This window comes from Myxocyprinus asiaticus, chromosome 30 (assembly GCF_019703515.2).
Source record: "Myxocyprinus asiaticus isolate MX2 ecotype Aquarium Trade chromosome 30, UBuf_Myxa_2, whole genome shotgun sequence".
NCBI classification, from domain to species: domain Eukaryota; kingdom Metazoa; phylum Chordata; class Actinopteri; order Cypriniformes; family Catostomidae; genus Myxocyprinus; species Myxocyprinus asiaticus.
In genome coordinates, this window is record NC_059373.1 from 35936054 (window position 1) to 35950516 (window position 14463).

At 37.0% G+C, this 14463-nt stretch overlaps 1 protein-coding gene across 2 annotated transcripts in view; it reads right to left on the minus strand.

Moving 5' to 3' along the window:
• LOC127420729 (septin-7) overlaps nucleotides 1–14463 on the minus strand; it is a 77389-nt gene that overhangs the window by 39694 nt on the left and 23232 nt on the right. For both annotated transcript variants that reach the window (XM_051663239.1, XM_051663238.1), the window contains exon 3: nucleotides 7591–7697. In XM_051663239.1, coding sequence (XP_051519199.1) covers nucleotides 7591–7697 — 107 coding nt within the window. The remainder of the gene's footprint in view (nucleotides 1–7590; nucleotides 7698–14463) is intronic.

The window sequence follows — 14463 nt, forward strand, 5'->3', positions numbered from 1 at the left end:
AAGAAAGAGCAGTTGTGTTGTCATTTAGTGATGAAGTCAGTTTTAAATGATCCATACAATTCTCAAATGAAAAAGACTTTCTGCTTTCTCTATGAGAGTCTGATATCTGAGAGGGCATAAATACGTTTCACATGTCTGCAGGTAAGAGAATCTGGACACATCACTGCTCTGCCAAATCCTTATCTTTCCACACTCTCATATATCTAACCACTGTGGGCGCACGCACACGCGCACGCACGCACACGCACGCACGCACGCACACGCACGCACGCACGCACGCACGCACGCACACACGCACACACGCACGCACGCACACACTCTGATATGTAATTCTCACACAGAGTTGTGTGCAGGCGTGATATTTCTATAGCTACAGTGGCCCCACAAATGTATTTGGACACCTTAGCCACCCAAATGTTTGAAACTGCATTAGATAAAGACTTGTGGTTTCTGCAAATGAATTATGCTAGAGTTTTTTCTTACAAATAACATCACTCTCCTGAGCCATTTTTGCAATTAAAAAAGCAAAAGTGGTGTCAAGGTGATTTTTAGTGGATGTATAAAGTCGGTTCTCATTAGGTTCAGAGGAACCACAGGTGGAGTTCAGCACATTAACTGAGGACATGTTCCACTAACCCTTGACAAACAAAGTGTACAAATACACAACTGAACAGTTTATCTACTGTTTTATCATCTAAACCTAGCAAATGTGCTTTTGTGAAATGTTTGGCTTGAACAAATGTGTTCTTTAAAATAAATGCCACATGGTTGGGTCTTTTATAGGTCTACTAATGCAATGACATTCAAACACTTATAATTGTGGTTTAAGTGTGCAAATACATTGTGGGGTCACTGCTCACTTGCTTTGTGGTGTTTTGGGAACTGTTCTTGCACAAACAGAATATTTAAATCACATGTGGTGCTAGTTCCTTGGTGTCAGATGCCTCATTGAGCATCTCTTTTAATCCTGTCTTTTCCACAACATTTCAGATTTCATTTATTGGCTATGTATGGAACAGTCATTTATGCAGTATTTAGTTTGTATACTGTGCATAGTATGTGAATTTTCAATACCTGGATGACCTACTACATTTGTCAAAATGTGCAGTATACCGGATACTTTAACCCACGACACATTGTGCAAGGAGGAACAAAAAGTAATATTAACCATGATTTTTTTGGTCTTAAATCATTATTTGGTTGGACTGCCAAGAGTAAGACAGTTTACCACAAAACAGTATCAAAAATGTAACCGCAGATAATTGGATTAAATGTTAAACGTGATGTGATGAGATCATGCAACAGAGTAGCATACTACTACTTAAAGTTTATTGTTGCATAATGCATGCCGTTTCATAGGGCCTACTATTACTCATAATTAACAGCCAGAATACAGTATATAGTGCGCTGTATGCAGTACACAACCATTTCAAATAAACCTAGGGTGCGTCTCAATCAGCTCCCTAGTTCAGTAGTCAGGGCACTGATTAAGGAGTCAGCCATTTCTAGGGCTGTCTTAAACATTTGCTCCCTAACAATTCCCTAGAATGCACTGTTAAAATAGAGGTTGCATCATTGCTCACTATGTTCCCTTACTGGAAATGTTGTCAGGTCTTCTGAAGTCTCTCAAGCTGTTAGAATACAAGCACAAGGGTAAAACTCTTTAAAAGAGGTGTTGTTTGTAATGTCCTTCATCCATAATGACCATGAAAGGGGAACAATTTTTTAAATATTAGAGCTGTAGAAGTATATTTTTCTTTGTATTTTTATTTCTTTGTCATTTATTTTTCATACAAACACTGTACGTTTGAATATCTACAACGAAAATGCATGACAGTGTCATTTATAAAGCAATGATGTTGATTAAAGGGGTCATGTCATAGATTTTTTTTTTTTCTTCCTTGAGGTCCACTTATTATTTTAGTAAAGTTTTCTTGCACAAAAAAAAAACAGTCATAATGTAGTATTACATGACCTTTTCTACCCTGTGTTTAGTCCTCTGTCTAAAATGCTTTGTTTAACCCATAGTACAGCTATAAGACACACCCACTGTTCTGATTGGCTAACTTCTTTGAAGAGCAAATGCCCTCCCACCATTACACATGGAACTGTATTTCCAAAAATGAAAGAATAAAAACTTGCAAGTGATTTACAAAATTCACTAAAAGCTCTCACCTCATTGATAGCAGTATATCTCAATAGGGCTTTTCACACTTGAAATCATTAACCGGATTATTCTAAACCCCGCGTAAACCAAATCCTGGATTATCCAGTTTCATGTTTCACATTGTTCATACCTTACCCTGGATTAATGATTAATCCTGGGTATTCATGTTCTGATGTTTCACTCTGTACATTAGTAAACCGGGGTTAACTTTCTTATTTGGAGCATCGATAACAACGACTGGACGAATGCAGCTCGCAACGGACACGAACCCCTCAATGGAGCTGCCCTGCTCTTCTCTGGAAATGTTGCCAAGCAAATCAAATTTGTTCGTCTTTCATCTTCTGATCTACACCACAAAAACATGGAATACTCTTTATTACGGCAGTTATCTCGTTTGCCACCACTGTTGGACACTTTACCAGTTTCCCTCAGATGGAGAACATAAACAGCGCATGAAAGTATGTGACTGTAGAAAGCACATTAATATTTAATGAGGTAGGTACTGAGGTTTTCTATGATTGGTTGTCTGTTGCTGAACAACTTTCTGAAACATTCTAACACTGCATCGTTTCATACTCGGTTCGTACAGATGCTTCAAAGTGAAATTCAAGACTTTAAGCACATTTTAATTTGTTTTTCAAGGACTATGCAATAGATGTCATTCATCAAACAAATTCTTCATTTGTTCAATTTAAATAAAAATGACATATTTATTCATTTAATTTATTTTTTTATAAAATACCACTGAATGTTGTGGAGGTGGGGCTATTCAAATGACTCCACCTCCACAACATTCATAATCATCGCAGTGAATTCAGAAAGAGAGCGGTTGAGGGACGCCAACACTGGAAGTTGCACTATTGTTACTGTAGTTTGCTTTTAACCAATGAAAAGATTAAGATGTGGAGTTTTGGCACGTTTCTATCTTCACAAGGGGGGAGATTTCAAAACCAGTAGTTTTTGCAGGGTGGAAACAATAAATGCTCTTTTTGGGCTGGAGAAGAATTTTTGAATTATGAAACTTACAGTATATTTTTACAGTACAATGACATTTATATATCAAAATACAGTATCAAAGAAAATGTGATTCCTCATGACATGGCTCTTTTTATACCAGCTGTGTTTTGATGTGTGAGCTCGTAATCATGTCACAGTTGATTAAGTCATAAGTGTCCCAATGCTTAGTAGATGAATACTCTTGCCATTGCCCAAATTCATGTTCAAGATATACTGATTCAAAACATTGGGAGCTTGGGAGATGTTTGAGCACACCCCTAGACACATTCATTCACTGGAGAATCTGACATTAGCAGTACTGACATACCACTTGAGTTTTAATACAAACTGACAAATTGTTGTTTTGAGGGAGTGTAACACACACACACACACACACACACACACACACACACACACACACACACACACACACACTTCTCTCATCCTGTCATAATGTATTCACATCTCAATCACACACATATATCCAGTTAGAGGGGCTGCAAAGACTGTCAAATGGCTTACATCAACAACATAATTACTCTGAATGAGCATTCCCAAACAAGAACACACACACAGACCTGAAATAGTCAGGGCACGGGAGCCAGACCACAGAGTAGGTGGTTAGTGTGTGCCATTCTCCATATCATAATCACAGCTCTCCCACACACACAGTCTAAATACACACTTCCACTCTGCCACCCACTCCCACCCAAATGCTGGTCAGTTTACTCCGATGAGAATGACACAAACACAATCCTAAATGTGATTAAGCTCTCTCTTCCTCCTCCACAAACACAAATCACTGTGTAACATAGTGACTCTCTGACTCACTTCCCAAAACCATCTAAGACAGGCATATGCACATTCTTTGTTACTGTGCAGGACAGAACAGAGACTAGTTGAGATAAGATCAGTCCCATCTGACAGCAATGATTATTTGAAAGGTATTTCATCAGAGCCTATAAACTCACAGACATGTTATGCACTCATTATCTTGTCATATGTGTGGCTGTATGAAGGGGAACTCACATAAAGGTTGCATTTGAAAATGTAGGTAGTTGACTTGCTGCCTAATCAGTTAACAGCTAAACAAACAGCGTTTTTGAATGAATGGCACTCTTAAGGAAACTGGTCTCAGAACAGCCTCTGAAGGCAGCATTTTCCAGCTCCTGGTAGCTGCGGATAGACCTACACAATGTTCAGAAGGAATTTTGGACCATTGTTCCTTACAAAATTGCTTCAGCTCAGCCATATTCTTAAGATGTCTGGTGTGAACGGCTCTCTTGAGGTCAGTTCACAGCATCTTTAATGGGTTAAGCTAGGACTCAGGATACAGCAGTCAAGCAGACTAGCAAGCAACAGTGCAAAAACACTGAAACTTGCAGCACTTAAATTGTTGTATGTGTGAACGCCCCTAAATGGAAACCTGGACTTATCAATGGAAATCATGATTAACCCACACACAAATCTAACCCTTCAGATGACATAAGACAAAATCTGACAAACATTACAGCAAACACATTACTTGCATCTACAAAAGTAAAGTGCCCTTAGTGAGCTCAATGGAAACATTTTTATGGTCAAGAGTGTTAAGAACATAAACTGCTACAAGTCTAGCTATAAAGTTTAAACTGTGCAGCAGGGTTTTTTTTTTTTTTTTTTTTTTTTTTTGCCCACATTGAGATGGATTTGTAAATCCATTTGCAGTAATTCATGACATCCCCTTCTCATCTTCCCAGGATCCTGGAAAGAATTAAATCCTATTCTCACAAAGTCACATAAAAAACAAGCACGAATCTGTAAAATTAAAAAACGGGTCTCTTTGAATGCTGAAATATCATATTGGAATGATACAAAACATTTTTTATTTTATTTTAGGTCAATTATTGCAACTGCTCTGGTGCCAAGCAATTCAGGTATCTTTAACTTTTTTCCAGAGAATGATGAAACTTAAGTATGGGATCTGAATAGTTTTGGTCCACAAAAAAAAAAAGTTGAGCATCGATGGACTTGGTATGAACAGGCCTTTATCTTGTGCACGCAGATCTTCCTCTTAAGTAGGGCTGAAATGATTAGTCGACATTATCGATAACGTCGACAATAAAAAAAAAAAAAATAGTCGACAAAAATTTCCATTGTCGAATAGTCATTTGATCTCATTTAACGTAACATGAGATCACATTAAACTCTAATAATGATGCGTGAGAGCAGCACTTCAACTCGTGCCTGACTGAGGAGAGGAAGAATTACAAAGCTCAGAGTCCAGATGCACTCTAAACTTTCACAGCTTCAGGTGATGTAAATCGCAAAGTATGAGGGAATTATACAAAAATAGCAAATAAGTAAATACAGAAGCAATCTTGTTGTGGAATAAGTGGAGCTGGAGGTGCCACTTGGTTTAAGCAAAACGTGTCGAGAGTCTTTAAAGGAAACACCCCGGCATTACATCTTCAATGCAGTTATATTTAATGCGTTACAGCTTTATTAAACTTCAAATAATAAGGAAGCAGGTCATGTAAATAACTACAAACTCCGAAACTGGCATTTCTCAGTGCGGTCAGCGCCTCTTCTATGAGTTGCGTGAAGTGTCCTGATCTAAGGGGGAGAGATTGAAACTGCACACTGTCGCGGGGACGCTCATCCCACGAGCACACACGCTTAATGCAGCTAAATTATAACGTGATGGCTCGCAACTTACTGAATCATAATATATGTCACTGTGCATTTCTTATCGTGAAGAAAACTGGCAATAAGCAGCTTTATTAATACAAGAGAGTTTGCTTTTTTGTGAGTTAAAGATGGATTGAAGAGAACAGAATGTGAGAGAGGGTAGTCTTCACCCCATTATACACTGCAACAAAATATGTTTTTGATTTGTTTTTGTTTTGGCTTGTTTTTCAATATAAATATCTAAAACTCCTTTACAACATAGTACATTTACTTTAGCAGCTATACTGCAGAAGAAAAAATTGTTATCCGAGAATGTTGAATATAATATTAAAAATACAAATATTTTAAAATATCTAAAAATCCTTAAGAAAAAAAAAAAAGATGCATTCACCTGAGAAGCAGCATATAAAATATTTTGACTTGTTTTTAGAGAATAGATCTTGTATATTTTGTCTTTACTGCACTCACAGAAGTATAACCAAGTTAAAAAATACACTTGTATCCAAAATACACTTATATTTAATATACGTTCTCTTAAAGCAAGTCTAAATGTCTTTTATGTTGCTTCTCAAGTAAATTTATCTTGTTTTTTAGACCATTTTAAATGGAAAACAAGACAAAAACACTTGATGACAATAGGATATTTTGCAGTGAATTTTTTACTGAATTAAACTTAATAAAAAGTATTTTTCCCTTTAATTCAGTGAATGTCATTTAGAGGTATTTTTAAAAGATGATTTTGTCCTCTTTATTGATAGTAAGCACATTTAATACAACCTTTTAAGTCGAGGCACAAGCTGAATAATCAGTTAAGAGCTAATGATTCATCGTTGCAATAATCGCCGAATAATCGTTAGATTAATCATTTATCAAAATAATCGTTAGTTGCAGCCCTACTTTTAAGTAATGACACAAAAGTCTGCACAATAACATAGTGGGTGCACTGTGCAATGTTTCACATGGACATACCAATTCATCACATCTTAGATAAGCAACTACCTCATTAAAGTGAAACGCTCAACCACAAAGAACAGGATCGTTCCTTGCTGACTGAAAAAACACCAGAAATATGCAGCTTGTGTGAAAAATCTGGTGCTACAATTATGTCATTTAAAGTGCCTGACGAACCACATACCATAAAAGCCTGTGATGAGGGATACTGGGCTATACCTGTGTCTGACGCAACTCCCGACAACTGTCAATCTAGTTTTGACTGTGGCTTGATTGACAGGTATTAACAGGCATAGTTTGTCAAGTCACAACAAACCCTTTTCTTCAGATCAGGGCTATTCGATTTTAGAAAGCTCAGAGGCCACAAAGCAGGATCCCTTTAAAATGTACTAAAATGAAAACATAAAATACAGATATACTGCAGTATAAACGGTGTAACAAAATCTGAACCAAATGACACATTTCCAACCCTGCTCTTTATTAAAATGGTTAGACGACATGTTTGTGATTATTGCAGTAGCAGTTGCGTGGTGATGACATTATCACTACAAAAAAACTGCTCAAAGTAGCACTGCATTAGATAAATGCGAAGGGGTCTTCAGCACAAGTTTTACTTGCAGCCTAAATAAACTGTTTGATATCAGGCCAATACTGGAATACTGCTGACTCTGCAAGAGATCCAACCATACTTGTGGCAAACTGAAGCATATGTGATCCAGCTGCTACAAACCACGCTTTAAAACCGTCTATAGTGAAATTTTAGTAATGTAAGGAACAAATACATCCATATGTGGAGCTGATCTTACCTGAACAGTCTTCTTGATTCTGTGCGAGGGTCCGGGATACTCTGGAGAATACAAGTCTGTCAGGAACAGAGAGTTGATGAGCGTTGACTTCCCCAATCCAGATTCCCCTGTAAAACAGAGATGAAGAGATTACATCAGAGGTTTCAGGACATGCCTCACTTATAAAGTCTATTGGCATCTTGTGATTAGACCTACACAGAAATTTAATGGCCATCATTTATAAAGTTCTTCATATTGCCCAATCCTTGCATGTTTGTTTTTTTAAACATTTCGGCTAGTTAGAGCTGCTCACTAAGGCATCACACTATTACTATTGCTCAATCTTACAACACAGGTTGTGCTTTGGACATAAATGATACCTCAAATTGTGTGGCTTGTTGAGGAAAAGTGTGCTACTACTACTCGAAGACATCTAACTTTTTGCTTGCTTGCCAAAGAAAATCCCATACTTACACTTACACTGAAGGAGGTGCCAAAGCCATATCTAGGGACCAGAATACCATGGAGAACTGGGGAGGGGCTCTTTTGAGTTATTAAGAAACCACATGGCATCCACTCGGCAATGCGCTAAAAACACCCACAATGCCCTAGCATTGCAGCAGTGAGTTTTGCATGGGCAAGCACAACTTGTTCTTCAGAAAATATTAAAAAAAAATCTATGTAAAAATCTCCATTCCACAGATTTTCCCTCACAATTAGCACAGATAAAGTAGATAAAAGTGAGCTTATTCTGCATGGGCCTACTTATCACTGCAGATCTTTTAAACTACCAATGCCTGAAATGTTTCTGTTTTTTAAAGCAATATTCCGGGTTCAATACAAGTTAAGCTCAAAGCATTTGTGGCATAATATTGATTACCACAAAAAAAAAAAAAAAAAAAAAAAAAAAGAGAGGTTACAGTGAAACACTTGGAAGTGAAGTGAATGGGGCCAACTTCTGAATGTTAAAATACTCAAAAGTACAGCCACAAGATGTTAACAATACATATGTTATGGATAAGGGATAATGTACAGTAAGCCAGTTGTTATTGCAAAATAAACCTAGACTGGGTGATCAGGATCTTGTATCACTTTGAAGGGGTTTATTTTGCGACAACAACCGGCTGACTGTACATCATCACCGCTTACTAAATGGCTACTAACCAAATAAATAAATACATGGATATATAATACTGATTTGCGTTAAAATTATGTTATAATATGTCAACAAATAAATAGCTGAAGAGCTGAAATCCACCTCCGGTTTTCATTGAAATTCAGTTGGTGTTTATTTTGTATTTAATGAACATCTGACAGCTCATTATCCAGCCTAATACAACACTACTTGCCAAATAAATAAATAAATGCACATGAAACATTGATTTGATTTGTAATTATGTATTATCTAACTTGTAGAGATCTCACTGTGATCTGAAAAGCAGGAAAGATGGCTTGCAATACCCGGATGAGCGGTCTGATATGTGGATGTGCGGTTGTTACGGAATCAATATCAGACCGCTAGATGGTGCCACTGACCAATCCGAATTGAGTCTTCCAGAGAGCTGTGTAATAGTGTGCTAAAATTGCTTGCTAACCTAATTGTTCTATCCAATTTTAACAATTTTATTGCCATGACGATGCAACGCCACAAACCCTAAAATTATTTAATAATGATTTAATACGATTATTTAAACAACATTACAGCTCAAATATTACATTAATTTTAACAGAAGAATTAATGTAAGTGCTTTTATAAAATTATAAGCTTCACATTTCTGACTTTAAACTCTCCAAAAATTGGCCCCATTCACTTCCATTAAAAGCAAGTGCCATGATGTAACCTGATTTTTGCTCTCTCTTTTTTTTTTTTTTTGGACAAGTTAAAACAATTTGTTTGTGGAAATCAACATAATGCCCCAAATGCTATCAGTTAATCTTAACTTGAACCATACTGAACCTGGAATAGTCCTTTAACTTGACTCAGAAAACAGGAAATCAGTCTGGAGGAGTGGACTAATTTGATCAACTTTCACATGAACTTATATGGGGTCGTTCCCTGCCTGCGTGCCTGGGAATTGTAGATGGCATATAAAATTTGTGGAATGCCATAAACCACAAGAGAATAGAACTATTTAGCTAATACATGGAGAGAAATCTAAACAGTCTGAAAGTCAGACTCAATATGATTAAGTACAGACCAGTGAAAGTTTAAAAAAAACAAACAAAAAAAAAACATGATGGTTTACATTATTACTGGTGTTTGCTAAAGCAAGCATCACTATTACTATTTCTCATACTAAAGAGTTTGGGATTTGAACAAACCCATTAGCCCAAGTATTACATCTTGGCGTGTATCTCACCCCACAAAGTTTGTGCAACAAGAAAAACACCTCAAATCTTCCAAATTGTTTAGAAGAGGTGCGCTACTCAAAGTGTTCAGTCTTACAATTTTTGCCTTGGACAATAAAACAAAAGAAATATTTAGTTATTTTTTATAAGAAATAAATTATACATTGTTATTCTGTTGAAACAGTAACATTCAGGTTCTCAGTCCATGCTAAACAAAAGGGTTGCTGACATTTGATTTCCAAACACTTCCTATCCCCCACAATGCATAGGTCTCCAACAACAAGTGCCTTTTTCACAGAACAATTCCTCCAAGCATCCAAGAGCGATCCGTCAACTGGATGCGTGGCAACGTGGTTCCTGTAAGACCTGAAACAATAAGGACAGTGTGAAGGAAACTGGGTGTATGCTGGCACAGAGCAGCACTGGGCTTCTATCCTGATCTTTAACAAGTGCCCAACCCTGTGCCACTTACACAGCCAACCGAAGAACCAGCCACTGCGCACTTCAAAACAGGGAGAGAACCTTCCAACAAAGAACACTCTTTCAAATCCTAAATATTTTACAAAAGGGCAGAACAACACAGACCTTACCATTGCAACATAAACCTTTTCCAATATTTATTTTTATTTTTTTTGGTCTGTTCCTTACACAAAACGATCATATTTCTTTAAAATACTTAGAATACTGCACTTAAGTCAATTGGACTGCAATTATGGTGATTTTTAGAGCTCAACAGCATCCATAACCATTTACTTTCACTATATGGAAAAGAGTAATGTGAATATACTCTAAACTTCTCATTCATGTCTTCAAAAATGAACGCTCGCCAAACACCAAATGTGTTCTCAGCATCTTGCACATGAGTGTCACGTTTTTAAGACACTATTTCAAGTCTCAATGTGAAATAGAAAACAGCAAGTTGACTTTTCTTTAGCTAAAAATGGTCTGTAATAATTGAAACTCTAAACACTGCCCCCAGTAGCCAAAGTGGTAAATGTTGTTGGGTGTATGGGCATGTCTGAGCTTCATTTTCCGAGTGAAATGTCCACAGAGGGGCGCCAAAAGCAAGTTGTGAAGCTAGCTTTTTACAGCTGTACAGGCTGTAATACAGTGAAGAGGAATTCATGTTTTATAAACTGAACTCCCAACACACACCCCAAACCCGATCATCAGTGGAGTAAAAATGTCATGTTAGAGGGGAAACTTCCGAATCGTTCTCGTCAATGATTATGCAAATGCGATTACTTCCTGGTTTCAACGTGGGATCTGAACCCGGGTCTCCCTCACTGCCGATGCAGCGCGTTTCCGGTCATGCCAAAAGAGAAGGTAAACACACTGGAGTTGATGCAAAAATGTTTCATAGGATATGCATATATATATATATATACACACACACACACACACACACATACAAAAAACAGTTAGTTCTGGTCCTTGAATCTGATTGGACGAGAGACGTTCCATCAGCACTTCACGGTGTGTATCATTCCGCTTGTATTCATGCCGTTCTAAACTAAAGTGTAAGACCAGTGCAGATGTGTTAATAGCTACTGTATGTGTGTCTCTTTACATGTATTTTTTTTTACATTACATATGTTAGCCAGCAGGTGGTGGCAAAAGATCATTTTTGTGTGTAAAATGAGTCAGTTAGGTGACGTGAAGTGAATCCGCTTCAGCCAGTGTTTACATACAACAGCGCTCCGTGATCGCTTGTATTACTACTACACTACTAAAGCTAGGAAATAGCTTTAAATGGCTTTAAATGAACAACTTCAGCATTACGGCTCATCACAGCTGAGACACACAACAGACAGATTAATTACAGAATTCTTACTGGACTTTCTACATTGGAGAGGATGTGCTGTTTAAAATGGTGGAGAAGATTGCAGTTTCTATAGTGAAAGACACTTACGCACTGTCTACCGCGAAATAGGAGGAAATACCACCGCTTGGACGGCTATTTTTCCACTGAGAAAGCTGATCTTTAGAAAGCTGACAGCATCTCTGCTTGGGAGTGCCAACAGGTGATTGCACACACTCCATCTCTCTCTCTCTCTCTCTCTCTCTCTCTCTCTCTCTCTCTCTCTCACACACACACACACACACACACACACACATCCATCTATGTTTTTCCAATAACTTGTTAGAACCAGCACAAGCCGTGATACAATTTCTGAAGTGACATTTCTGAATTACTAACGGAGGCTTGGATGCATCATTTGTTTTGAACCAGCAAGGCAGATTCTGATCCGCTGCGTAAAAAGTAGTTCCATGCACAAATGCATTTTTCATTTTTTAGGACTGCTTTTTTCCCTGGTTTTACTCTGCTAACATACAGCAAAGACATGGACCATGTTGTAAAATAGAAAGAAAGAGAGAAAGGCACGAGGTATTCCATCATTTGCTGAGGGCTTGTGTTTGCCACCAGACACGAACATGCAGAAAGGTAAAAGTTCCCAGACAAGCTAAAAAGGATATTTATTGACAAAATATTATACAAGTATAATATGAAAATAGAATATGAGAATATATCAATGTATTTCGAGTTGAAATGAGCTAGTAACCTACTTCCTTGACGAAAAAGGCACGCAGAACAATAATCGTTGGCTACAATACTAGTTAAACCATAATAATAAAATCATGAAGATACACTAAACGAGTCACTCATACTAAAGCCATTCAACCTGCACAGTTAAGAATGGTTGAGTATGGTTAGCTAACCGTGCCGAGAACAGTTTGTAATGTAAATGCTACTGTATCCGTTCCATTACTGTGCTCAGAACCGTTCAGCCCAATGGTGGAAAAGTGGCTAATGATTCTTTGAAATCCTAGGCTAAATATTTTCCAAGAGGCAGAGCAACAGTGACCTCACCATCACAACAGAGATGTCTTCCACTCATGGCCAGGAGAGACACAACCCCTTTTTTCTGACTGACCAGAGAAAGTAAAAAACAAAAAAACAACAAAAAAAAACAAAACAAAACACATTTTGAACAGTTTGCTTTGCTCACAGAATGTGGTCTTAGAAAACAGACCCGTTGTCTTGTGAAAACAGGGGCTGAAAAACAGTCTTCTTTTAAGTGTCATTATGAATTAGTGAAACAATAAAAGTAGACAACGAGTGGCAAGCTGTGCCTTTCTGCTGCGTCTCTGGAGTGAAACCAGTGCTGCTGAGCAACTCATGACAGTCGAGTTACTACGGTAAGACACATGATACTGAAAGCAGGTCGGCCAGAGATCAAACTGATATAACTATCTTCCATGAAACACAAAAGACGTTTAGCAAATTGTTTATGCTGTTCTTTCCTCGTGAATGTGAAGGGGGAAGGACAAGGCTGAGTTAAAAAAAAAAAAAAAAAAAAAAGGCAGTATATGACTTGTGCACTCACTGCCAGATTGCGTTTGAAGTTTTTCAGTCTTTCTGTGTTCGCTGAAGTTCTAATGTATTGCGGGGGTCACAATTTTTTTACAATATATGTGACAACAAAGTCAGTTTAGCTTCAGAAGACTTGGAATATAGCGTACAACTTATATGGACTACTTTTATGATGCTATTTTCAAGGGATGCACCGACGTATCGGCCACCGCTATTTTTCGGCCAATTATTGGCCAAATTAAAACCAATGGCATACTGTAAAATGCTTGAAAATGCTAATATGAAAAACAGCTGGTTTATTTATGGCTATTTATATTTATTCACTGTATAAATTTATAATAGTTTTTTTTTGTGTAATATAAATACAAACAAAATAAATGAACTTGAAAAAGTAAATACCGAATATGCATAATATGAATTTGTAATGTTCTATAATCATATGTAAAGAGTTCTACTGTTTAGAACAGCAAAAGAAGTGCAAAATTAACCCCCCCCCCCCCCCAATTCATCATTATATTTATCTTTTCTTTCATTTTTTTTTTTTATCTTGTATTGTATTTATCTTTCATTGTGGGTCTCATAAAATTTGGGCCTTACTTATTGTTAGAAATGTAAAATACTTTTTGTATGTCTTTGTACATTTTTAAAAAGCAGCTAATTCCAAAGCAAAAAAAGTGATCTGATGACAAAATAAGGTGTGTCAAAATATTGGCATCTGAATAATCGGTCTCGGCCAAAAATTTTCATATCGGTGCATGCCTAATTTTGTGTCACTTTTAGAAGCATGACAGCCACGATCACATTCAGCTATATTTCTTCTTTTTTGTTTTACAGAACAAATAAAATAATTCGAGTTGAAATGACATGAGGATGAGTATATAATTACAGAATTTAAATTTTTTTGGGTGAACTAACCCTAGAAGTATTCATGCACTGAATCTGTAAGAAAGAAATTTGAATTTAGCAATTCAGGAGAGAGATACTTATTATTGAATACAGGGCTTGACATTAAGCATTGTGATGTCATTCACTTGTCCAAATAAAAAAAAGTTACTTGTTCAGAGAGAAAAAAGGACATTTAAAAGATGCTGTAAGCAATTTTCTTCATGAAAAAAAAAAAAAAAAAAAAAAAAAAAACAGGGCTCCAGACTAAAAATAAATGACTCTAA